The following is a 24,740-nucleotide window of genomic DNA, read 5'->3' as shown; positions in this document are numbered from 1 at the left end:
CGAAATCGATAGCCTGCCTATCGCCTATCGCAGCCCACCGAAAAGTCATCTATGACGACTTTTGGTAGTTTACCAATAAGCGACTATTTTTATTTAACTTTTTGTGCACCTACGGAGTCAAGTTCATCACGTCCAACCACGACGATGCCTGCCACATCCCGCTGCAGCCGCCAGTGAACCGATTGGCCCAAGTATTCACGCATTACGAGGATTCTTTAGAGGATTCTGCCTGCGTGGATGTACTTGATGGTTCGGTTGTTCGCTTGTTGGGTGCGCAAGTGGAAAAGCCAAGAAACCAATAGTAATCAGTTAATTGCCGCGACGACAACCGAGTAGCCAGCAGATAATCAGCGCAGTCGTTTGCACCAACAACCACCACACAGCGCAAAACCGCTCCGCCGCACAAACAACAAAAGCTGGTACAACAAAAGCAACGCACTAGAAGAAGAAGCGGTACGCCGGGAAAGCGGACAGGTGATGAGTAATAGTTCAGAAGGTAACGGTACCGGGGGTCGGCGCACCGTTGACTGGCAAAGATTCGGACTTGGAGGCGACGAGGATGGCGATGTGACGGTGGCCAGTTTCCGTCAGCGGACAAACAACAACACGGGCGGATTTGTGGATCTGGGTAACGAGTACACGTACGCAGCTGGTGGCCACCATGCCTCTGGGGCAAATGAGATTTTTGCCGGTGAACAGGGCGACAAGCCCTGGTGAGTAAATGACGGATTTCTTTTTATACCTAGGAATTCAATCCGAATCCTCAACAGGTGGCGCTCGAACTTTTTCATCTCACAACCTGTGCTTTTTGGCACCTGGGACGGGGTGTTCACCTCCTGTCTGATCAACGTATTTGGCGTGATCGTGTTTTTGCGATCCGGATGGATCGTGGCCCAGGCGGGTATACTTAACGCGGTGTTGATCATCTTCTGCACGGTGGTCATTGCTTTGGTGAGCGTGCTGTCAGCGATCGGGATCTGCGAGCGGTGCCGGGTCGAAAGTGGCGGCGTTTACTTCCTTATAGCCCACACCTTAGGCTCGCGCTTCGGTGGCGCCCTGGGATTGCTGTACTGCTTCGGCCAGGCGGTGGGATGCGCCCTCAACGTGATGGGATTCGGCGAGTCGATGGCCGGCCTTGTGGGTCTTGAGGGCAACAAATGGGCCATCCGGGGCTTTGCTACAGCGGCTGTGCTACTGTTGGGCTGCATCAACGTGGCCGGCGTCAAGTGGGTCATCAAGCTGCAGTTCATCCTTCTCATGATCCTGCTCATTTCTGCGCTGGACTTTATGGTCGGCAGCTTCACCAGCGAGGACAAAGGTGGGTCTTTTAGTTTGGCCAATAAGGTAAATTCCCCAACGTATGTACGCTTCGGAATTCTCCTTTCCAGTCTTATAGTTGCATTAAAAATGTTTAATTCATGCAGCATTAAATGAGAATTTATATTTATTCCACAGGCGACGGTTTCAATGGCTGGGTCAGCGGCAACTTCGTGGAAAACCTGTGGCCGAAGTATGACGACGGCTATTCCTGGTTCCGCGTGTTTGGCGTCTTCTTCCCCACAGTCACAGGCGTTCTCTCTGGCATCAACATGAGCGGTGATCTGCGTGCTCCCTCTACAGACATTCCCAACGGCACCCTGGCAGCCTTTGGCACCTCGTAAGCCTTGTTGACCTTGTTTGATTTTCTTAATGGTCCTTAGTAATATTTTTTTTTTATTGGTAAAGAACGTTTCTGTACCTGGTGTTTGTACTCTTTCTGGGCGCAACCTGTCAGCGTGACATCCTTTACACAGACTACATGATCTCGGTCAAGGTGTCGGCCGCACATTTCCTGCTTTTGGCTGGCATCTATGTATCCAGTATGTCCTCCTGCCTGGGCGCCATGTACGGCACCCCGCGTGTCCTTCAGAGCATCGCCAAGGAGAACGTCATTCCCGGCATCGATATCTTAGGAAAGGGCGTAAGTACCTAGCCATATAAATATATTTTAACTGCCGACGGTCTTCCCAGTTTGAAATTAGAAGGCCAAACAGTGACATAAACTCACCTGTCCCTATTTTTGCTTTAGCGTGGTCCCAACAAAGTGCCTTTATACGCCATGGCCATTGTGGCTTTGGTCACCGTCACCTTCATTATCGTGGGCGACATTAACTTTCTGGCGCCCATCGTGACCATGCCTTTCCTGCTGACGTATGCCTGCATCGATTACGCCTACTTTGCACTGGCCCAGACCTTTGATATTCAAGAACAGCGCGAGGAGCGCTTTCGCATTCAGGCCTCAAGTCCTAGCTACGAGACGCGTCGCTACGGCAGTGTCTCAGACACGGGCAATGATCTTGACCTGCTGTTCCCGGATCGAGTGCGGCACAAGAACCTGCAGAGTCCGCAGAACTCCCCGCTCCATCAGACGGTGCCGCTGGAGCTTCACAGTGAGGGTCCCAGCACCTCAAACCAGGCGCAGGTCTCCCGTTCCTCGGAGCCGAGGTTGGGCAACGAGGCGGACACAACTCTAGCCGTGGATCAGGTGGCCGGGCAAGGAGGCAGCGAGCACGATCAGGAACAGGGCGACGAGATCGAACCGATAGCTCCAATACGCCCGCCCATCCACTCTAAAACGAAAAACTGGTACTCGGGCTATTGCAATCGTTGGGCCTCGCTTCTGGGAGTAAGAATGCTGTTAATTTAGAAGAGCTCATTGAACTAGCTATTTTTTAACTCACTCACTTCGCACAGGCCTTCACCAAGCTGCTGGTCATGTTGCTGGTTAACTGGTACTACGCCCTCACTTGTTTCCTTGTGGTGTTTGTTGTTTGGTTTTACGTGGGCACGGCCAATCCGGCCGTGAAGCCAGGTCTTACTGCGGAGTTTAATTTTTTCGCCTGGCTTAAGAGTGTCATATTTCGGTGCTTTGGGTAAGTTGAAATTGAGCCCATCAATTGATTTTAAATGACAACTCTCTTTGTTTTTAATGCTCAGCAAACGGATTAATGAATACGAACAGATCGTGGTCACGCCCTCATGTCCTGGCGTGGATCTCTCGCCCACGCAACTTAACGAGCAGAACGAGGACTTTAGCCCGAGGCCCAACTACCACCACTCGTCCGTCATCGAGGGCCGACTCATCGATGACATTTAGACCCTATAGGGATCAAGGATCTTGGATCACCTGCAAGCAGTGGTTGAAGGGACAGGGGGTGTGGCTGTGGAAAGCAATAGTCGAGTGCATTTCTTAAACACTAACAAATATTAAACTAAACTACAGAAAAGTGAAGCAAGCAAAGCAACCAATCTTAAGAAAACTCTTTACTATGCAGACTTACTCGCTAAGTATGTGTGTAAATTTGATGAATGTATTTAATGTATAGCTAAGGATATCGGTAGCTACGGTCACAATGATGGGACTTCAATCTTCGTATTAGTCTTGTTTTTTTCTTGTTTGAACAATCGTTTCCATTAATGTCGTCTTAAAATGTTATCATTTTAAACAAAATAGATAGTTGCAGACTAGTTAAGGAAATTGAACTATAGAGAAGTTGTAAAATTATTGGCTTAACCTTTTTGTTGCTGGTGTTTCAAAAGACGTCTGTACCTATTATTAGAGCTTTAATCAAATTTATAATTGAGGGTGCTTTCATTTTGACCGTAGCTCTTATTTCCTGCATTTACCACCGCCACACCCACTAACCCGCTCACGCCGCAGACACAACAGCTCAGAGCATTTTACTAATTATTTAAATTTAATCGTAAGATTCGCATGCTTTCGATGTGTTCCTTTCTCGCGTAGTTCTTAAAATACGACTACTTCTGGATTGAGAGCGTATAAATTGTTGCTAAATGGATATGTTTCCGGTGTTTCCGCACACACAACGCATTTTGAGGATACACATGTGATACTGAGATAATAAGTGAACCAAAAACCGAAACCAGAAATCAAACTCGATGATTTGGCGCCTTTGCATTTAAGACGAACACACAAAAAGCACAATGAAATTGTTACAGAACACAACTTAAAAATTTCAGACATACTAAACTCCTAACCTTAGTTGTAAGCCCTGTATTAGCAACTTGATGAACAATAACAGTCTTATTCGATAATATAAACCGGTACTCTCGTACTCATTCGGCATAGGGATCCCGTAAATATCAGCAATAATCACACTCTATATGCACCCAATTAATGTATATATATATCACACACATATATCCGATATATACACCACATGTTGATTTAATGTAACCGGTCAAAAAGAGCGGATGTATATTTCGAAAATATACCCGATCGTGTCCCAATTTTGTACGTCTATAGTCTAATTAAACCAAGTTGTAATGCAAATTTGCATTCCACGGAAAACCAGCATGTAATAACAATAACAACACAATAATTAAATCGTGTATTATATAGTTTAATTGTTGAAATAGTTCGATTGTGGGTTGCAATTTAAAAGTGGCGCCAAAAAAAAAGCAATCGATAAGTATCTAGGGCTGCAATAATAACGTTTAGGCGAATGTTTTGGTTAAAATGTCCGCAAAATTAAGTTCTCTTGAATAAAAGTGGGAATGATATGAGGTCTATATATGTACGATGATTCTTTTTAAAAACAATATAGACATTTTACTTTCTTAACTGCAACCAGGGCTGCACACCTGCTGTTGGTAATCGATGACCGGCTCAACATAACCTAAAACCAGAGACCACAAATATTCGGCTCAGTTCAGGATTTTAAGGTCTTGGACCTGAACAGCCCACCACCCACACCCGCCATGAACAGTTTAGTGCGCCGCAGCCAGCAGCTAAGCCTCTGGCGCACTTATTGCATAAAACACAGCTCCGCGGAGGCGGCGTCCCCCAACCGGAATGCAGGTGAGTCGTCTTTGACCGGGATCAGTGCTATTTCCAAGTGCTACAGCTGTCCCTGTGTGTTTTCAGGTAAGCTCAACTACGAGGAGTTTATTGGCCATCACAAGCAACTGGCACGGCGTAGCATTGTCGTCCAGGTAAATTCCGAAAAGTCGTATGCGGAGTTGTATAACTACTGCAGCCGTTTCGGCTCGATCCTGGGTGCCCACCACTACTGCGTGCGTCAGGACGAGGCCCTGCATTATGTCCTGTTGGAGTACGCCACTTTGGGCGAGGCGGCGACGGCCATCGATGCGGGAGTCACCAACGGGGAGCTGTGTGGCGTTCCTGTGCGATCACCCTTTCTCTGGTTCCGGGCTGCGGGATCCGCAAGACGTAGCCCCAAGCTGACAACTAACCCAGCGCCCCAGCTATTAGCTCTTGACGGTACGAGGCAGGTCGAGCAGTCCTATCTCCTGGAACTCCTCCGAGGTGCTGCGAGCATTGAGGAACAGGTGCAGCAGCTGTACAAGCACACGCGCCTAAATGAACTTGGCATTCGCATGCGCTTCTTGGCCGCCCTGCAGGTGGAGCAGGCCATTGCCGGAATGTTTCCCGCCGCTCAGGCCCAGCCTTTTGGCTCTTCGGTGAACGGATTCGGCCGGATGGGTTGCGATCTGGATCTCATCCTGCGCTTCGACAACGACATGGGCGCCAAGAGCCCGCTCAAGGTAGCGGATCCATCGCGGCTAGTCTACCACACCAAGGAGAGTTTGAGCAATGGCCGCTCGCAAGTTCAGCGGCACATGGAGTTGTTTGGCGACATGTTGCATCTGTTTCTGCCTGGAGTCTGTCATGTAAGACGCATTCTGCAGGCCAGGGTGCCCATCATCAAGTACCATCACGAGCATCTGGACCTGGAGGTGGATCTGTCAATGAGCAACCTGTGAGTAATCCTTAACGTACACGTCCGTCTGTCAATTTCCCATCACTGCTGGGGCTTTCCATTCGCCACAAAACCTTTACACTTAGGGGTCGCAATCTTTATTGTACTTATTGTTCGAAAGGGGTGTGAATTCTTAGATCTATCGTAGGGTCACTTGTCGTTACTAACTAACATAACTATTCGGGGCAATTTAGCGGCGATAGTTGCTGGCCTGCTCCTCCTCCTTCTTGACCGCCTGCACGAGGACAAAGCTCATCACAGCACAGATGACGTTAAGCAGGCCGAGTGTCATGGCCAAAGCGACTATCCAGCCGGTTTTACCCTCGAAAAACCAGGTCAGCTCGTCGACGCAACCGTTGAAAAAGGCGTTGCCGCTGACGGTGTCGCGACAGGAGCTGGGCAGCGGCTGGCGCAGGTCGAGATAATCCCACGGCCCAGAGGCTCCGCAGCAGCCGATGTTCTCCTGAATCATGGTCAGCACGTAGTTAGAGTAGGTGTACTCGGAAGTGGCTACAAAGCCGCGCAGCGAAACGTTCAGCAGTGGCTGAAGACTGGAATTCATGGTGCTGAACTGCATGAGAACCGCCGATCCGGCCACCGTGGCAATGAACCCAAAGACTTGGGTTCCCACGAACACAAACAGCGCAAGAGTGTTTTCCATCAGCGCACTGAGGCATCCGAGGAAGCTGACAGCCATCATTATGATGCTTATACCAATAAGCACATACACGCCGATGTAGAAGGACTGAGCATCGAGGATGCGCAGCCAGTCGTTGAAGCCCGGTTCAGCCCTCAGCCAGACCGTCAGGGCGAACAGTGCCGTCGCTATCATCCAGGCCACGATGTTAAAGCAAAAGAGCGTGTACTTTACGCAGCCGATCTGCTTCTCCAGCTTCTCGTCGGAGGCGCCATACCCAATACCCATGGTTCAGGAACCTGTTTAAGCAAAAGAAGAATAATTTTGAGAATTAGAACGAGATCATTACGGGGATGTATAAATTTCATATTAAATCATTTATCAGGCATAAGTGGACTCGCAACAAGGAACCATGTCAATCGATAAAACTGAGAATTGATACTTTAAGGCTTTACTCAAAAACCTTTGCCACACACTTAAAGAATCCTTTATTTAAACTATCCATCGAGCATTCTCGTTCTTTTAACCGCTCCTGCCTTGAGTCACATACCAAAAGCTCGCCCTGGTCGTGCTTATTAATCACGATTTTGGTTGGCATATATGCTCGATTTTCCTCGCCCTTTTCTTTCTCTCTTTGTATCATAGTTGGCCTTATCAGAGCAGTGTTTAGCAAATAACGTTATCAGGCACCCAAAAGATGATTAACACAAGCAATTGCAACAGTCAACGGTCCAAGGATTTGGAACACATTTAAAAACTTGTGTTATGTTATTTTACCAGAGTTCGTAAAACCCTTACAAACACTTTTTAACCGTTTTTAAATGTTACATCGGTATTACCCTAAGCTTTTTAATCGCCTTACAAGTTTGAAACTTTTTGTATTGTTCTTTCAAAACTATCTGGGTCTTATCTGGAGCAGTTATTTGGTAATGTTAATATTACTATTGGTGGAACTTAAAAATTACGTTATGTGAATATATTTCAAATATTTATTTCACTGACAAATAACTTTTGGGAGTAATTATCGCACCAAGATATCAACACTTTTTCGAAAGCACTTGAAAAAAATAGTGATTTTGCCTTCAAACCGTTATGGAGTTCATTGATTTTTAAACACTTTGATTGTAATTCACCTCGTTTAGGTTGATTCTTTTCGGGGCAGTGGAACAAAATAGGTTACTCGGAAGCGGGACCAAAACGGAGATCCGTTGGGTTCGTACGATAAAAACGTTTTGACCAAACTTGACTCTTGGCTGTAGTACGCGGTGATGACAACATTCAGGCCTGTTGGGCCGTACAGTCAAGCAGGGAGAGCGGCCTTAGATAAGAAAGCTTTTCCAGCTCGATAAGATTAGATAGCGACAGGTGGCGATTGCCAAACGCCGTGTAAATACGCCTCCGCTCTCGTGTCGGAGCAGGTGAATCAGTGCTCTCCCGCGGGTCTGACTTCCCTGGCATACCAATGGTTATGATTCACCTGAAAAGTTCCATGCTGCACTTATATCCGGCCAGTGGTGGGGGTCAGTTCTTCGCACTCCGCTCTCCCTCTCTGAAGGAGGCCACGCCCGCTTTTGACTCATCCCTTATTGGGGCTTTCATTATTAACATGAAATATGTTTGGACTGAATGATTTTTAAACGGAATCCCTATTTTAGAACTGGCTTCTACATGTCGGAGCTTTTATACATGTTCGGCGAAATGGATCCACGCGTACGTCCTCTGACCTTTAGCATTCGGCGCTGGGCGCAGTCCTGTGGTCTGACGAATCCCTCGCCAGGCCGCTGGATCAGCAACTTCTCCCTCACCTGCCTGGTTATGTTCTTCCTGCAACAACTGCGCCAGCCCATACTGCCCACCATTGCTGCGCTGACAAAGGCGGCAGAGTCGGAGGATTCCCGAACGCTCGAGGACGGAATTAACTGCACCTTCGCACGGGACGTGGAGCGATTGGGCTTCAGGAGTCGCAATCAAAGCTCCTTAAGCGAACTGCTGCTGCAGTTCTTTGAGTATTACTCGCAGTTCGATTTTCACAACCGAGCCATTTCGTTAAACGAAGGAAGGCCTCTGTCCAAGCCGGATCACTCGGCGATGTACATCGTAAATCCTCTGGAGCAGCTGCTCAATGTCAGCAAGAACGTAAGCCTGGAGGAGTGCGAGCGACTGCGCATCGAGGTGCGGAATGCCGCCTGGGTTTTGGAGTCCGAGGTTGAGAACGCATCACTTCCGGAGGGCGAAGGCGAACGCCAGGAGCTCTCCTGGGGCCTGCTGAACCTGTTTAGGCACCCCGAGAAGGCCGTCATCCGGCCGAACATGTTTTTCAAGCCGCGCATGGTCGAGGTCAGCGATCTCTTCGCGGACAAGCAGGAGTCGGATGCAACGACCAACCCAAATGCTTCAACTTCAGCAATCACCTACAAAAACGCCTCCGTGCGACAGCAGGTGCAAAGCATCAAGGCGACCACGCGCTCCGAACTGAAGCAGCTCCGCGGATCAGGGAGCACGGCTCTACCAAGCAGTGCCAAAAACCGACGAAGCAGCAGGTGATGATGCTTCTGATTCGGCAACACCCGTGTACATACGTAGATTAATTGCAACTCCACCTTCGAAGTGGGTTAAGTTGACTAAACTGAATGTTGTTCATACTATTAAACCTCCTCTTAAGTAAGCTTAAGTCTAGGATCGAGGAAATGTTGAGTATTTAATTAAATCTATTTTAAAGAGTAATGAGACCAAAATTATCAATCCAGTAAGATTGTTACCGGATCTATAACACGATTCGCTGGGTCAAACCAAATTAAAAATTTGTTAGAAGTTATCCCTAAGAAATACTTTCTTAGTTAAAGTAAAATTAATACTGTTTTCTATGACAATAAAACAAAAATGTAAAACAATAAGAAAAAGTTCCAACCACCCGTACACACATATTTTCGTAATTGTTGAAGTTTTTATTGCATTCTTTCAATATTACTCGGCACTCACCGCATCCTCATTCTTATCGCTACATTTATGTGTACCTGTGTCCTGATTTTAGGCGATAACAACGCTGGAGAGCACAGAGAAGTTCTAAAAGACCAAACGACGATTTGTTTCATCCTCCGCACAGAAAACCATTCATGTATATGCCGTGTGTGAGAGGTGTTGATGTTTTTCTGTTCTTTGTTCTTTCTTCCAATTGTTCCTTTTGATATACTTTACTCGTATGTTTCGTAATCTTTGCTTTAGCATGATCTCTGCTTTTGATCAATCTTTTTACAAAATTTGATTCTATGTTTATATCTTTGTAATGTATGTGGATCAGTGTTTGCTGTGCTGCTGCTGCTGCTGCAAGTTGTTGTCTATTCTCTAGATTGATTTTTGTAAACGTTTTTTAATGTACATAACTAATGTATCTTTAAATGTATAATTTTATGCATGTAAATCACGTATTGCATACAAATTGCCTTCTGTAAAATTAATCAAATTTTGGGTCCGTTGTGTGCTGCTTTATGCTTAACTGATCTGATCTGTTCTTATGCAGATGTTGCTTTTTCTGCTGCTCCTGCTATATAATAAAATAATTTACAAATGAAAGAGAGACAGGGGCAGGAAAAAAAAAATGATGCTACGATGCTTCCTAGTTAAATAGGTACAAAAAAGAGGGCGCCGAAACAAGCTGCCGGCTGGCCAGACGAGCGGGGGTGCGCCCTGCTCCTCCGCACTGCAGAGCTAGACATCTTCGGCGGCTACTTAGACAACAATTTCAAGGGCAGCCGCCGGGTCCACTCATCTGAACCATAACTTCAGCCGCAGCGCGTCGACTCCATTGAGATAGTATCGAAACAGTCGCTTATCACGCACGAAGCCCAAGTTCTCGTAGAGCCGCAAAGCCGGCTCATTCCGCATTTCCGTCTCCAGCACCACCTCGTCGGCATTGTCCGCAAGCATGGCCTGCAAAATAAGGTTGTGAAATACAACGTTTCAGTTTAGTATTCGAGCCAAAGGCTCCTACCTCTATGGCCTTGGTGACCAGTGTGGTGCCGATCTTGAGCTTGCGATACTCCTTGCGCACGGCTAGCATGGCAATGTAGCCGCGCCGCACGTTCATGTGCATGTCTAGCTTGCACACGATGGCACCCACGTATTGATTGTCGTGCGAGGCGAGGAAGCAGAGTTTTGGCCAGTTGTAGATAAAGTAGCGGTACGTATATATCGAGTAGGGCTCAGACAGCTCCGCCTGGATCAGTCGCATGATGTCCTGCGTGGTTGTAGGGAATTGTGAATTAGTGTTCTCAAGAGCTTAGAATCAGCGATGCTACTTACATGCATTTGGTACTCTGCCTCATATTCCTTGTACACGATCTCGTCGGCTGAAATGGCAGGTTCTTGAAGCTGGGGTTCTGCTGTAATGGTGGGCGTGGCCCCTTCAGAGGTGGTGGGAAGCAGACCCTCCTTCTTTTCCGGGCTATTGCAACTCCCCGTCGCCACTTGGTCTTTCTTTTTTGCAACCTCTTTTTCCGATTCTGTTGTCATTGTGCCCGTCCCTGTGGCTGTTTGTATGTTGGCAGTGGTTATGCTTGTGGCTGTTATGGACTTCTCCTCCTCGTCTGAATGGAGGGTACCAGATCCTTCTCCATTCCGCTCCTTACTATTGTTATTGCTGCTGTCCACGCTGTTGTTATTGTGACTGCCGTTATTGTTGTGGTTGCCACAAATGCTTCGTATGTGATTGTTGTTGCTATGGCCATGTGCATGACCATTGAGCACCTCCGCGGGCGGTGGAGCCTGCTCCTTGGCGCCATGGCCATTGCAGAGATGCAGCTGTTTGAGTAGGCCCCTCAGCTTCAAATCCTCCTGCTCCGCGGACGTGACCGCTTCGTCCTGCTGGTCATGTCCGTTGCTGGGTGTCTGTGGGTCTACTAGGACACCGGAATTGGGATTCTTATCCAAATCCTTCTTTTTGTTCTTGTACTTCTTCTTTCCGGCCGCCGCTGACTGGGCATCCGCCATTCTGGCACAATCCTGCGGAAACGCGAAAAGTAACGGGTTCTTATAGGATGACTGCTCTTCCTCCTGGAAAAATTGGGCTGCGAATCTTCGTCTGCAACTGTGTGCACCTTGGTCTTATTTTTGGTTAGATTTTCACAGTTGCTGGTTTTTCACATACACACACGCTCACACATACACACACGAGGGGCAGCAGTCTTCTTTATTCTTCTCTCGACTAACAGAGATGGGGCGCTGGAGAGGATGGACCCGATCCGATCTCGATCTATGGCGCTAGGTGTGTACGGGCATGCCCAACTTATGTAAAATCGTATATCCCCCGAAAGTGACGATTTTCCTTTAGCTAAGAATCCGCACCCATACACATGCATGCGCGAACAGCTGGCCCCGAGAAGTGTGGCCAGAGTCTTTTTCGAAATGTACTATTTAGCTCTTGAAAATATACCATTTATACCGATACAGTAGTTTTTAAACACCGAGAATTTGAATTATAGCTCCAATTTGAATTTCAATGACACAAAACAGGAACACATTTTTATAATGCTACCTTTGATCCTTGGCATACATAAAAAATGATTATGTTTAAGTCTGAAACATGTGTGTAATTGTTATGATGTTTTTTAAATTTCCTAAAAATAGTTCTGCAGAAAAGTCACGCAAAGCCAGCACCTCTTTATCAATAAATTGCTAATTTGTTTGGCCGATTTAATAGTGGCACACCTTTAATAGTTTTGATTTCCCCAAAAGATAACATTTTTTAATAACTGTTTTCATGATTTAATCACTTCTTATCAGAAAAGTTTGAAGGTATGCCACTTTGTAATCTGATTAGAATTGAAAAAGTTATGGATCCAGAAAGTGCCGTTTTAGGTAACCTTTTTGGCAAAAAGATCTTGGTTACCAAGTTGTAGCAAACCTTAGCACATAGTGTTTTTTTAAAGTTTCTAATGTAAATATGATTTTGGTTTTATAGAAAACTGACGTCCGGAAGACAGTGCGGATGAATATCCTTTTAGCTTGTATTTAGCCGGGCCAGAAAGTTCTTGGATGTTGTAGTGGGTTTCCCTGCAGTTCGCAGCTTGTTCCGCGGCTATTAAGCAACCAGCGAATGGATTGATTAAGTTTTATTGCTTGTCGATTTGATGAAAACTGTGGCCCCGCCCATCATGGCTATACTTGAGCAACGAACTTGGCATTGCTAAGCGAACTGTCTCTTTAGTTACGGCCTTGGTATCAATGTTGATGCCGAATTTGAATAGTGCCTTCAGAATCGGAGGTACATTAGTTGGTGCCGAAAACACCGGGTAGGGGTATTTTTCATAGTCCGATCTTATTTTGATGCCAGCTTGCATGCATATGCATATTCCGCACTGGGAATTGAATTGGATTTGATTTAAATTGGATTGACTGGAATTGGATAATCTTAGCCACGCGATTGAATAATTTCTTGGAATTTTGCATATGAATTTGCGGCCACAGTGTAAGAAAGCAACAACATCAACAGTTTTACGTCCGTTTTGCTTGGCCGTCTGTTTCACTTTGCGCTGCCGGGCGAGAAGCCCGGTTGTTGTTGTTGTTGTTTTACTGCTGCGACGAAAGCAAATCCGAAATTAGCAAAGCAAACAACACACGGAGAAAGTGAATGGCCGAATAAGGTAAAAGCAGCAGTGAAGAAACAAGGAGGGTGGGGGGAGAGCCGGAGAGCGGGCAAGTGCCGCCGCCTTATCACCTCGCTCGTTGAGATTTGGAGCCGGAAGTGCAGCTTTTTTTTCGTTGATAGCCCAAGGGCACATTGTATCCAACAGCAAAGCCGCCATTCATTTTTGATTACAAACATTTATTACCGCCTAGTTCTTATATATAGAGATATTTAATCTCTACAGAGCTCATACCCTAATGAAGCATAAAAAACAAGCTCAATTTATTTCATCTTGGCACTCTTCAGTGAGGGTATTAAGTGTATTTGCTTTGTTTTGCACATCCATGGCGCATAAAAGCAGCTCACATCATCTGCGATGCTCCAATGTTCAATTTCACCAGCATTTTCGGCCGTTTCATGTCAAGAGCTCTGTGGCCTTTGTCATACTATATTTCAGTTTTCGTTTAGATGTCTTTGGTTGAGTTTTTTGTTTGGTCGCCCTGCTGTTTTCCATGTTGCAATTCGAGTGTGTGCAAAAGGCAAAGTCAGAGCGTAAACGCACCAAATATAAAGCACTTTGGAAGCCTTACCCCCAGGTCCACCTACCCCTGCCGACTTTAACGACTTGAGTGAGGCACACGGCTGAGCAAACCAAGACCGCAAACGAATTTGTCGCGTCAGCGTTAAATTGTGTCAAATGTTGTCACACACAAAAAGGCGGCGTGCTCGTCCCGCCCCCTCCTCTCCCCCTCTGGGCCCAGCCTCCCCCTCTTGCGGCTCGGAGGTAAACATCTTTTGTGTGTAAATGGCAAATGTTACAAGTAACCAAAAATTGTTTTAATTATTTCAAGCAAGACGTGCCAAGCGCAAAACGAGCACAAAGGTTGAAGCTTCCAAAGGCGGGGGGGGAGAAACTAGGTGTACCTGAGCATTCAAAGCCATTACAATAAGAAGGATTTTCTTATAAAAAATAAAAGAGATACGAAATTATATTCCTACATTTATACAAAATGGATTAAAATAGTTTTTGTAGGTCTAACTGCAGGAATCTAACTTCCGGAACCTTTGGTTACATGTCTTCTCTTAAAGCCGACTTACTTTTATTTGGAGCCCCCAGAGGGTCCCGCCAAGCACCAGCTCTGGGCCCATTTAGCAGTCAAACCCCCTGGGGCTGCAGATCACGGCGGTTAGACCGTTCAAGTTGCACTAATGGGAACCACTGAACGTCGAGTGCATTGAGGCCCATCGATGGTCGGCGATTGGCGATTGCCGGCGATTCATGGACCTCAGTGGTCTGCTTTGTGCGTACGCTCTATTATGTAACCAGAGCAGCGACCACAATCAGCAGCGTATTAATAAAAAAACCAAATAGGTCTGGGACCCGTAGCGCTTTAAGCGGAGCAGAAAGCGAGAGAAAACCAATCGAATTTCACAATTGGGGAAAGAAGCGCCGAAGAAGTGCTGGCTGCTCGACAAAGTGAAATGCCTGCCGCACTGCCGAAACCTGTCTGCGTCTGCATTCATCGTCTGCCATCGATGGCAGAATGCTGTTCACCTTCTCCGACCTCAGCCAACTCCACCTGTTAGCGGTTCGAAGTGTACTTGGTCAAGGCAAGCGAGCCACTTTGGCCGGCAATCGACCGACTGATCTGATCGGAGCTCTGCTTTGGCGTCAGGTCACCACGCCTCGGGCTGCGATTTCGTTTGGAATCCCCACCAGAAATGCTTTTTATGTCACATCGGCTTTTAATTGTATTTGTTGATTTGCGATAGGTAGAATTATAAGAATGGTTGAAATGTATAATCAACTATCATAATGTCTTCACTGGTGATTAACTGGGATTTCAAATTATCAGTTTCCAGAAATCTTCTTTTGGAGCATTGAAGTTAACATGTTTATGTCAAGTATTAAAGTGCTTGATTGTTTAATTAAACAGCTTAAAAAACGTGTAAGGAGGACATACTCAAAATGTGGTTAAAAAATGAATTCGAAGCGGGGGAAAAAAGTTATTCGAGCGTTCACTTCTAAAACATTAGTACAACTTTATTGCAGTAATGCAACCTATTTTTAAAAGCTTGAAAATACTTTGTTTCGGCATTCACATCATTAAGTTTTCTATTTTTTATGTCTTGTATTCGACGATTGTTAATATGACAGCTAAATGATGTAGTCGTGCAATTTAAAAAATTTAATTCAAAATTCAAGAGTCGTTAGAAAACTCTTCATTCCAAAAATCATGCTTGTCTGATTTAAAACAATGATGTTAGAATTTTATATGATCATTTTATATGATATATATATGATATATAATATGTATATGAAGGTGTCTCCTTCACTGCATTGCAAACTTCTGACTGAAAATTATAATGCCCTCTGTGAGGGTAGAAAAATGTAAGTTTATGCCGTGCATTTCAAATGGGATTAAATCCTAAAATTTAAGTTGGGCATCGGCTTCTAAAAGCCAGGTCGCAGCAGCAGCGGCAGCGACAACCAAAGTTGCAAGAGCAGCAGCAGCAGCAGCAGCAGCGGCGTCGGCAGCGGAGTTGGCCAAGACGACTTTCAGCCGGGTTCAGTACGCTGCGAACGCTCAATGAAAATGGTCTGCAAGCCGCGCATGCGCTTGAGCCCAGAAACCGAAGAACCGAGCCAAAACCGAAACCGAAACCGTTACAGAAGCCAAGCGCCAGTCGCAGTCGCAGTCGCGTGTTCGCGTTTTGCTTCGATTTAATTTCGGTTGTTATCTCTCTCTCTCTCTCTCTCTCTGTCTGTTTTTTTTTTAACTGTGTGCTGTGTGTGCATTGAAAGTTTGACGCCTCTAAGAGTTGTGAAAAAGCGACTTAAATCGATTTAAAATTTGGATTTTCGAGTGCGCCGGCGAACGTAAGCGTTCGAAAATTGAAAATGTAATTGAAAATGTTGGTCGAAAATAAACCGCGAAGGGGGAGCACTGGTCACCAATGCCTGGTGACAGGTTTCTGTTGTTGGCAAACAAAAGACTTAGGCAACAAACTCGTTAATCGTAAATCGTGAATCGTGAATCGAATTTTGCTGCACCACAGCAACGACCTTGTCACAAGGGCATTGCAAAGTGGCATCAAATTGCAAGTGAAATTATTGGGTTAATAGGATATAGGGAAACCTGAACTTTTGACCCCATCGTCCTTGTCATAGGGGAAACATTAAAAGCTTGTTCGGAAGGGAATTCCACCCGCTATTGTGGGCTTAAATTGAAAAGTTTACCTTAAAGCCATATACTAACATGACTCTGCCAAACAAGAAGCAACAAAAGGAAGTTAGGCTTATTAAGTTACCTGGTGGTGAATTACACTCCGTTGTAATAACCACAAAAGACAGTGAAATAATTGAAACAACGAAAACAACATTATTCCAGCGACACTTTTAATAACTATTATGGAGGCAAGCCAAAGTGAAATAAAATTAAAACCAAAAAGACGAAGGGAAACTTGAAAATTAGGCAAAAGCCCTCCCTGGCTAGTAAAGTGTTTTAATATTTATTATTATTGTCGTTGTTTTTTCGGCGATCCGCTGGTGAAAGTGTCCATAAAAAGGGAAACACCAGGCCACCGAGCCAAGCAACTTGACAATAAAAAAAAGTGAAGAGGGGCAGCGAACAATAATAAAAACAATAATTAGGCATCTGCAAAGGCAAGAAATCAATCGACTGGGTAAAAGTGTCAATAAACGAGTCAAACAGAGTCAAATAAGCCCGAACCCGAACCCACACCCATATCGCAATCCAAATCCGAAGCCGAAGCCAAAACCAAAACCAAAGCGAAACCCAAAGTCCGAGTTAAGCCAAAGCCAAAGCCAGTTGGCCGAGTTAGTCGCCTTGCCAGAGACTTGGCTCAGTTCGGTTTTCGGTTTTGGGGCTGGTTGGTGGCTGGCTTTTCCTGGCCACCCAAAACAACATTCACTTGTCATATGCAGTTGGCTCAAATAGAATCCAACGCAGCACAGGAGTTTGAGCTGGTCCGACAGGCGAAACGAGGAAAACCGCAATGGCTAGTTGGTCCATCACATGGCAGTCGAGTAAAAGTGTTATGGACGCCGCAGATGGAGCTCTGACGAATATGCCGATGATGGATGGACTTGTCGCCACCTGACTAACCGAATTCGAAACTCAGGGAGAGAGCAAAATGCTTTCTCAAGTGGTGTTTATTCAGAGCATTAAAGCCGGTTCCCAGGGAATAAGATAATAAGATAAGGCGGAGACATATTTTGGTAACTTTGTTCTAAGGGAACCAAGGTTCCAGCAATTTAGATTCAACTTGAATCTATTCTATTCCCAGGGAATAAGATAATAAGATCAGGCGCAGACAGATTTTGGTAACTTTGTTCTAAGGGAACCAAGGTTCCAGCAATTTAGATTCAACTTGAATCTATTCTATTCCCAGGGAATAAGATAATAAGATAAGGCGGAGACAGATTTTGGTAACTTTGATCTAAGGGAACCAAAGTTCCAGCAAGATGGATTCAACTTGAAATACTTTCTAGGTCTCTGCATTCAGTTTAAAGGTATGGCTATCGGTCTTCTTGGCTTCAAAGAAACATCTCTCATTGTCCATCAAACTTCTCGACTTCGCCCAGATTAATGGCTAGTTAATCAACCTGACCTCTGCCGGCTAGCAAGGCTAAGTGCTCACTGCTCACTGCTCATTGCTCTTGATTAAGCAACAACTAATGAACTAATGAACTAATGAAGCGACCGCTTGGGCCGAAGACAATTGTCTTTTGTTTTATGAAGTGAAGTTCCCTGTTTTTCCTCTTTTTGCGCTTGTTACCGTAAATTGCCGCCGGATTGGATGGTGACTGAGGTGGGGTGACTGCTAAAGCCGTAAAAGTTCAGGGCTAAAGTCATTCGAGCCAAGGGCTTAGGAACAAAATGTGGTGGCAATGCGGCCACTGGTATTCATGGTTAATGTTTTTCGAATGGGGGACTATGACCCCTGAAGGAAATAAGTGTACCAATAGGCTTGATTGTTATTCTAATAAATCTTAATAGAAAGGACGTATGTCCCATAAGACAGAACCCAAACAATCATTATATAGTTTGGCACTTTTAATGCCAGACGCTTTCAAAGTCTGATTTTGATTGCCTTTTTAGAAGCAGAGTTACATTAACCGGCGAACTGAATGTTATTCATCACTTCCTACAGCTCGCATTCCACCCGGGATCAAGGCCTTTAACTCGCACTTTTGGTGGTCTTTCGCCCGAGCACATAAGGTGTCAGCTATATCCACTATAGCAAAAAGAAAACGCCAAGAAAATGGCAATGAAAAACGGAAAATGCTGAAAATGAAAGAGATTAATCTTCCTAATTAGACTCTCAGATGTTTAGGTGGCACAAACACTCGGCAGATTGTTGGATTGCTGAGCAGTAATAATATTATTAATATTACTTAATATGCGTTTAATTGTTACCACACAATAAAGGAGCACGCAGTTGCTCTGCACTTAATGCGCTTCAGTGACGTCGTCATGATGGTCTTGTGTTTATTTTCACTGGATTGGAAATGCACTCACCCAAGATTGACTCACATTTCGTGTGCCTGCTGCCGCAATGGCAACAAATTATTTGCGTTTTGATTGTGCATAGAGTATACGTATACGTATTATACACGCAAAAAGTGACGCACACAGGCTAAATGTATTATGAAATTTAAATCCAGTTTCCCCCCTTTCGAGGTTTAATCGCAGTATGCAAACCAAATTGCGTATGCGCCATGTAGAGCTATTGGATCAATGTAGATTCAACTGGAAACTGTCAATAGTATAGGAAGGATCTAGGTGTAATGTGTGGAGTATCATTGCCATTCCTAACGGGCAGAATTCCAGTGGTACTTCGAAACGCCCGAATGGCAGCCACTGCCATTCCAAATAGCATTTCAAAATCCATATAATCCAATCCCGACTGTTAACTGCCGACTGCCAACTGCAACTCGCCTCGATTGTCGCTCTTCAAGAATGCCCGGCACGTAGTGGCAGTTCACTTCAGTTCAGCTCAGCTCACTTTAACTCAGTTTGTTCGGTTGGAGCGGAATAGCTTGGCCATAACTAGCCTGCCTCGTCCCTGCTCCACAGCACATGTTTTCGACCAGATTATCTAACAGTTCATTTCGCTAACGGCTTCGCCGCTGCTGCTGGACAACATCGTCAACGTCTTCGTCATCGCTTTCTACGGCACTCATTAAATTTATGATTTAACTACGGCAATTAAGTGAAAATTAAACGCTCCGATAGGTTCGATAGACGAAGTACCGGCCCCTCCTAATTCTCCTCCGCCAAAAAGCTGTGATAAATTGAACAAGATCTCCGCCTCGGGCAGCTCCTCCATTTAAATGCCCATCCATTGCCCATTGCAACGAATGGCAGTTGCTTCACTCTCATCCTGTTTCGAGGACCTGACCACTCTCCACTGGTTGTGTAATCCCCGAAACGATGGTAATTCCTACCATCTACCTCCCCATTGCTCCATTCAGAGCTCTTCAGCAAGTGTTTTCTGATTGTGAGTTACGTCTTGTTTGCTGCCTTGGCTGGTTAAATAAATTTGTAAACTTCGCCACATATTTGTCGCCGTCTTTGTGTACTATTTTTTTTCCCAGTTTTTAAGTTTTTCAGTTTTGCCGCTGCTGTCGGCTTTTGACGAAAATTTGTCATGCATTTCATTTGTTTTCTTTGTCAGTTGGTTATTATTTCTCCCATTCGCCTTTTCCTGGGCGGAAATTTCGCCTCTCACTCCGCTGATCCGGTTGAGGAATAGCGATCTGTGATTGTGGAAAACCCCAAAGCATATACTCACCCGATTATTACCATTGCTGGTGCACAGTTTTTAAAGCTACCGAACTGGAATCGGTCAGTCGGTGGCTAATGAGTGGTTGATATGCTTCAACGGTCGGTTGATGGGTCGGTGGGTCAGTCGGTGGGTCAGTCGGGAAGTCAAAGGCGAGAGGGTGAGATTGTTAGAAATGCGAAAACGAAAGGTGTTATAGATACTCGTGTGTACTGTTCAGGGATTTCGCGTGTTTATATAGATAAAATCGGACAGAAATGATTAAAGCTACGGCCTCGGAAGGGTTGTGGTTATGGGTCAAGTAGATTTAAAACAGATCGAGCGACACCCATACATGTTTCGCGTTCTCCCTTGCAGTCTGCAGTCTTAAGCTGCCCCACCACCAGGATGCATCGTGTGTGCCTGGCGCTGATCGCCCTCCTTCAGCTGGGGGGCGTGGCGCGGGCCTTGCCCACCATTCAGGGCGGCACTGCGAGGCAGCAGCTGGACAAGAGCTTCTTCCAGCCGCCGGAGATCGAGCAGACGATCGACGAAGTGCAGAAGATCCTGGCCAACGATCCGGCCTTGCCTAGGCTAACGCGGTGAGTGCCGAACGGGGTGTTCAGTGGTGGAGTGGCCACAAGAAGAGAGTGAGATTCTAATGCTCCGATATCCCCGCAGTGGCGAGATCGAGGAGCTGTACGAGAAGGTGACCCGCGAGGAGTACGAGAAGAGTCTGGAGGCGGGCGATATGAGCCGGGCGGACAGCATGCGCGCCCTCATGCTCGTCCTGCCCTTCAACACGGACAACAACACGGAGGAGAACCTCCAGGAGCTGTACACGCGGCCGCCGGTGACCCGCGTCATCGATGCCTACACTCCGCCGGATCCCGTCAAGTTCCTCACCGCGGATCCCAGTGCTCTGCCGCGGAGCACGGTGCCGGGCGGCAATCCTGCAGTGGCGGCCACCACCTACAAGCCAGCCTTCGGCCTGCTTCCGCTTCCCCACCCAAATCCCCTGCAGCAGCAGCAGCAGCAGTTCAGGCCCATGCCGCAGGCCACAACCTATCATCCGCCAGCTCCGCCGCCGGTGGTTTACCAGGACTTCAAGCCGGTGACGGCAGAATCAGCTCCAGCTGCAGCTCCACCTCCAGCTAATCCCGCCGCTGCACCTCCAGCAGCTCGGTTCAGCTCGCATTACAGTGCCAAGAACGCGCAGTTCCTGAGGAAGCCAAAGCCGCCCACCAGCACGGTTAAGCCGGTGGCCGACATCCTCGAGAGCCTGGGCATCGTGTCGGGCGGGAAGAGCGACTCCGCCCACAAGCGGTACGCCCTGGACGACTACTACCCGGCGGAGAGTGCGCCGCAGCCGTCGGTGGTGGCGGTGGCCGACCTGCGGGGCCTCCAGGGAGCCCGCATCCGCCCGGAGGCCTACTCCAACTTCAAGCCCCTGAACATTGGCGAGGAGCTGCGGGTGAAGCCGGAGGTCGAGGGCTACCTCACCCGGTTCGGCATAGTGAAGAAGGCACCCAAGGCGCTCAAGAAGGAGGGAGGACTGGCCAAGCCCACGGAGGAGCCCGCCGGTGCCCACACGGAGTTGTCCACGGCGACGGCAAGGTTGCCAGGTGCCCAGGGAAACGCGGAGTTGGCCAAGCTGCTGGAGAACCTGCAGGAGTTGGAGCGACTGCAGTCGCAACCGAGGAGAAAACCTTCGCCGAGCAGCACAACCAGCACCACTAGCACCACGACGAGCACCACCACCAGCACCACTACGACCACGCCGGCTCCACTGCCACTTATCACGCACGGAGAACCCCTGCTGATCGAGGCCAAGAAGCCTCGCCGGCGAATCGATCCGAACATCGACCTCAACTTCGCCAATGCGGGCAACCACCAGACGACGACCACCACCACCAACTCCGATGAGTTGTCCAAGCTGCTGCAGAACCTCCAGGAGCTGGAGAAGCTCAAGATCAATCCGGAGAACGTCATCAAGGCGGCCGGTCCGGGCGTCCAGTCCCTGAGCAGCCGATTCACCACTAGCAGCACCACCAGCACCACTACGAGCACCACCACCACTCCATCGCCAGTGCAAAAGGAGGCGCGCGAACTGCAGCGGATCCTCAAGCAGCTGCAGCAGTTGGAGCAGTCCAGCAGGACGACGACGAGCACCACCAGCACCACCGCGAAGCCCTCGAGGAATCAGGGATTGGGACTGGGCCTCGGATTGGGTCAGGGCAACTCACTAGGGGCAGCCGATCTCCTCCAGCTGCAACGCCTCTTGAGCGACGATCGTGAGCTGGAGAAGCTGTACGAGCAGGCCAGGAACGGCAAGAAGAAGCAGCAACCGAAAACGACCACCAGCTCCACTTCGACCAGCACTTCAACGACGACGAGCACGACGACAACCACGCCCAGACCAACGCCATCGGTGGATCACGCTCAGTTCGAGGCTCTGATCACCCGAGTCCAGCAGTTGGAGCAGCTGCAGCAGCCCACGACGCCGCCCAACTTCCTTACCAGGAACGTAGCTGTGGGCTCCAGGGCGCCGGGCTACAGCCTGCCCAGCAACGACTTTGCCCACTTGCAGGGCCTCTCGCCCACCGCCACGCCCTTCGCCGCTTCGGGCGGGGGAGCCGTGGAGATCTCGACGGCGGCCACCACCAGCAAGCAGCGACCGCTGAACCACTTCGAGCGGAGCAACGGACTGGTCCAGGAGGAGGTGCACCCGCAGGACTACGTGCAGCTGCAGAAGCTGCTGAGCAAGGTGCAGGAGCTGGAACGGGTGCAGCTGCAAACGGATCACGTGACCCGCTCCCAACTGGTCACCGCCGCCTCGGTGCGCAGTCCCCATGTGAAGACCCTCAACGGGGCCCACATCGTCTACGCCCAGCCGGCCAAGGAGCAGGATTTAGAGCCGGAGCCGGAGCTCAAGCTGGATCTGCCGGTTTACCAGAAGCCCTTGGCCACCTTGGCACCGCAACCCGCGCAATCCTCCAGCGAGGAGCTGCGGGAACTGGCCATGAGCCAGCCCGCCCATCCAGCGCAGCACGGATCCTCACCGGACTTCGGTCAGTTCCAGCAGTTCCAGCAGTTCTTCGGAAGTCTGGAGGACACCGGCGAACGGCAGAGCTACCAGCACATGCAGCCCATCTACAAGACGGTGCAGACCCAGCCGCCGACCACGCCGGCCGCCCCTCGATTTGTGCCCGCCAGGAGGCCGCCTGCCACGCCCACCACACCCAGTTCGTCGGGTCCCAGGAAGGCGGATCTCGAGGAGCTGCAGAAGCTGCTGTACAACACCCAGCAACTGCAGAAACTGGGCGTGGCCCTGCCGCACGAACTGTCGCAGCAGTTGGAGAGCCAGCTGCAGGCCACCTCAACCTCCACGTCCTCCACTTCGACCACCACCAGCACCACCACCCAGGCCCCTGTCCAGGTGCACGACACCTCCTCGCCGGCGGTCTTCTCGCTCACCACCAGCCGACCCAGGGTGCGGCCCATCGCCTCGGAGAGCAAGCCCACCACGGAGAGCAGTGTGCAGCTGCCCGTCTTCAGTGCCACGAAGATCATCGAGGCGGCCATCAAGCGGGCGGCCAATCGGATTGGCGTGAGCACCGAACTGGCGCCCAAGCAAGGGCTGCCCGTCGGAGTGGTCAGGGGACTGGGGGGCAGTGGATTCCGTCGGCGCAGCGACGAGGGCGAGGCAGAGGACATGGACGAAGGCGAAGCGCGGGAGGGTGAGCTGGATGGAGATCTCATGGCGGAGTTTAGCGAGCTAAACTACCAGCTGGCCAAGCCGGAGCCAGAGTCGGAGTCGGAGATGTCCAAGAATAAGAGGGAAGACTCCAACAGCAACCTCAGTGAGCTGCAGCGCCTGATCAGCAATCTGCAGGAGCTGCAGCAGCTCAACGTGAGTCTGGATAAGGTGGCTACACCGCAGTCCATTCAGCAGAGTACCAACCCAGATGTGGCCTACCTGCAGTCCCTGCAGAATGGCCAGGAAGAAACCCTGAAAGCGAGACGCCAGAGCGAGGGAAATGCCACCACCACCACCACAGAGGGAAGCAAGAAGGATAACGAGGAGGAGGAAGCACCTTCAACCACCCAATCCCCTACCAAAATCAGCCTGAGTCTAGGCTTGGACGACCCCGATGGCGACCTCAAGGGAGCAGCCGAGGAGGGAGAGGAGGGTTCAAGTAGCACGAGTACCACCAGCACAACCACAGAGGAATCCCGGAACGGCTCCTTGGACGACCTAGCCGACTCCTTCGGACCAGATCCCGTCAGCGAGGAGCCACCGCCGCCGAAGAAGAAGAACGGCTTCTACTTCCTGGCCGACTGGAACTCGTTCCTCGAAGTGGGCGCCGGCGATGACCAGGTGGTGGTGCGACTGAGCCCCAAGATCGGCGATCCGCGCCTCTTCCTGCCCGTGAAGATTCCCTAGTAGGCGGTATCCTATCGTTGGGCCGGGTTAGCTGTAAATATGTTTCACCCCTACCTCCTTCTGCTCTTCCAGCCCCTTTTTATCGTGTTGTGTGTGTATTTATTGTAGTCACTGTCAGTCCTCCCAATCTGTTTCCCCTCGAATAAGGAATAAGGAATAAGCAATTCCGCATTCGGGATCCTCGATCCGGAACTCCGTAGTTGTAAGTCGGGCCTAGGCTGTAAGAGTCAATCACCCAGATCATGGTCAAGCTATAGGCTCTGGTGAACGCTATATCCATGAAATAAAGATACGTCGATGTAGTCAAGAGATCCCAGTCGTGTTTACTTGTAAGGTATCATCAGCAAAACATATTTGAAACCAAATATGTATATACTTTATAGGGTCTGAGGTGCCTCCTTCACTGCGTTGAAAACTTCTGACTGAAATTATAATACCCTTTTGCTCTATCATACTGCT

General features: G+C 48.4%; 5 protein-coding genes across 5 annotated transcripts; 3 read left to right on the top strand and 2 right to left on the bottom strand.

Annotated features, from left to right (window-relative positions):
• Positions 1-13: 13 nt before the first annotated feature.
• On the top strand, positions 14-4,407 carry LOC108097172 (solute carrier family 12 member 8). The gene is made up of 7 exons (XM_017199309.2): positions 14-713; positions 771-1,318; positions 1,456-1,657; positions 1,726-1,960; positions 2,069-2,665; positions 2,734-2,912; positions 2,977-4,407. Exons 1-7 carry the CDS (start codon positions 478-480, stop codon positions 3,134-3,136), a joined length of 2,157 nt encoding a protein of 718 aa, XP_017054798.1. The 5' UTR covers positions 14-477; the 3' UTR covers positions 3,137-4,407.
• Positions 4,408-4,648: 241 nt separating this feature from the next.
• LOC108097173 (poly(A) RNA polymerase, mitochondrial) lies at positions 4,649-9,336 on the top strand. Its single transcript, XM_017199311.2, has 3 exons — positions 4,649-4,861; positions 4,928-5,783; positions 8,076-9,336. The coding sequence occupies exons 1-3, from the start codon at positions 4,762-4,764 to the stop codon at positions 8,962-8,964; spliced, it is 1,845 nt and encodes a 614-aa protein (XP_017054800.1). The 5' UTR covers positions 4,649-4,761; the 3' UTR covers positions 8,965-9,336.
• On the bottom strand, positions 5,866-7,692 carry LOC108097176 (tetraspanin-2A). Its single transcript, XM_017199314.2, has 2 exons — positions 7,554-7,692; positions 5,866-6,719 (listed from the first exon to the last, which is right to left on the bottom strand). The coding sequence occupies exon 2, from the start codon at positions 6,706-6,708 to the stop codon at positions 5,974-5,976; it is 735 nt and encodes a 244-aa protein (XP_017054803.1). The 5' UTR covers positions 6,709-6,719; positions 7,554-7,692; the 3' UTR covers positions 5,866-5,973.
• Positions 9,337-9,344: 8 nt separating the features above from the next.
• On the bottom strand, positions 9,345-11,880 carry LOC108097174 (N-alpha-acetyltransferase 30A). Its single transcript, XM_017199312.2, has 3 exons — positions 10,720-11,880; positions 10,409-10,654; positions 9,345-10,347 (listed from the first exon to the last, which is right to left on the bottom strand). The coding sequence occupies exons 1-3, from the start codon at positions 11,404-11,406 to the stop codon at positions 10,183-10,185; spliced, it is 1,098 nt and encodes a 365-aa protein (XP_017054801.1). The 5' UTR covers positions 11,407-11,880; the 3' UTR covers positions 9,345-10,182.
• A 3,749-nt stretch (positions 11,881-15,629) lies between these two features.
• Positions 15,630-24,592, top strand: LOC108097335. Its single transcript, XM_017199569.2, has 3 exons — positions 15,630-15,946; positions 20,213-20,436; positions 20,516-24,592. Exons 2-3 carry the CDS (start codon positions 20,243-20,245, stop codon positions 24,279-24,281), a joined length of 3,960 nt encoding a protein of 1,319 aa, XP_017055058.1. The 5' UTR covers positions 15,630-15,946; positions 20,213-20,242; the 3' UTR covers positions 24,282-24,592.
• The last annotated feature ends 148 nt before the right edge of the window (positions 24,593-24,740 follow it).

The sequence above is a fragment of the Drosophila ficusphila genome, unplaced genomic scaffold, assembly GCF_018152265.1.
Source record: "Drosophila ficusphila isolate 14025-0441.05 unplaced genomic scaffold, ASM1815226v1 contig_198, whole genome shotgun sequence".
Classification (NCBI taxonomy): Eukaryota; Metazoa; Arthropoda; class Insecta; order Diptera; family Drosophilidae; genus Drosophila; species Drosophila ficusphila.
This window is presented reverse-complemented; position numbering and strand designations above follow the sequence as displayed.

Excerpts from the sequence above, each read along its gene's own strand:
- LOC108097172 (XM_017199309.2), top strand. The coding sequence starts at position 478 with ATGAGTAATAGTTCAGAAGGTAACGGTACCGGGGGTCGGCGCACCGTT. Across the intron at positions 714-770 it reads GAACAGGGCGACAAGCCCTG|GTGGCGCTCGAACTTTTTCA; the intron begins GTGAGTAAATGA and ends AATCCTCAACAG. Across the intron at positions 1,319-1,455 it reads CTTCACCAGCGAGGACAAAG|GCGACGGTTTCAATGGCTGG; the intron begins GTGGGTCTTTTA and ends TTTATTCCACAG.
- LOC108097173 (XM_017199311.2), top strand. The coding sequence starts at position 4,762 with ATGAACAGTTTAGTGCGCCGCAGCCAGCAGCTAAGCCTCTGGCGCACT. Across the intron at positions 4,862-4,927 it reads GTCCCCCAACCGGAATGCAG|GTAAGCTCAACTACGAGGAG; the intron begins GTGAGTCGTCTT and ends GTGTGTTTTCAG. Across the intron at positions 5,784-8,075 it reads GATCTGTCAATGAGCAACCT|AACTGGCTTCTACATGTCGG; the intron begins GTGAGTAATCCT and ends TCCCTATTTTAG.
- LOC108097176 (XM_017199314.2), bottom strand. The coding sequence starts at position 6,708 with ATGGGTATTGGGTATGGCGCCTCCGACGAGAAGCTGGAGAAGCAGATC.
- LOC108097174 (XM_017199312.2), bottom strand. The coding sequence starts at position 11,406 with ATGGCGGATGCCCAGTCAGCGGCGGCCGGAAAGAAGAAGTACAAGAAC. Across the intron at positions 10,655-10,719 it reads AGGCAGAGTACCAAATGCAT|GACATCATGCGACTGATCCA; the intron begins GTAAGTAGCATC and ends ACAACCACGCAG. Across the intron at positions 10,348-10,408 it reads TGGTCACCAAGGCCATAGAG|GCCATGCTTGCGGACAATGC; the intron begins GTAGGAGCCTTT and ends CTTATTTTGCAG.
- LOC108097335 (XM_017199569.2), top strand. The coding sequence starts at position 20,243 with ATGCATCGTGTGTGCCTGGCGCTGATCGCCCTCCTTCAGCTGGGGGGC. Across the intron at positions 20,437-20,515 it reads GCCTTGCCTAGGCTAACGCG|TGGCGAGATCGAGGAGCTGT; the intron begins GTGAGTGCCGAA and ends ATATCCCCGCAG.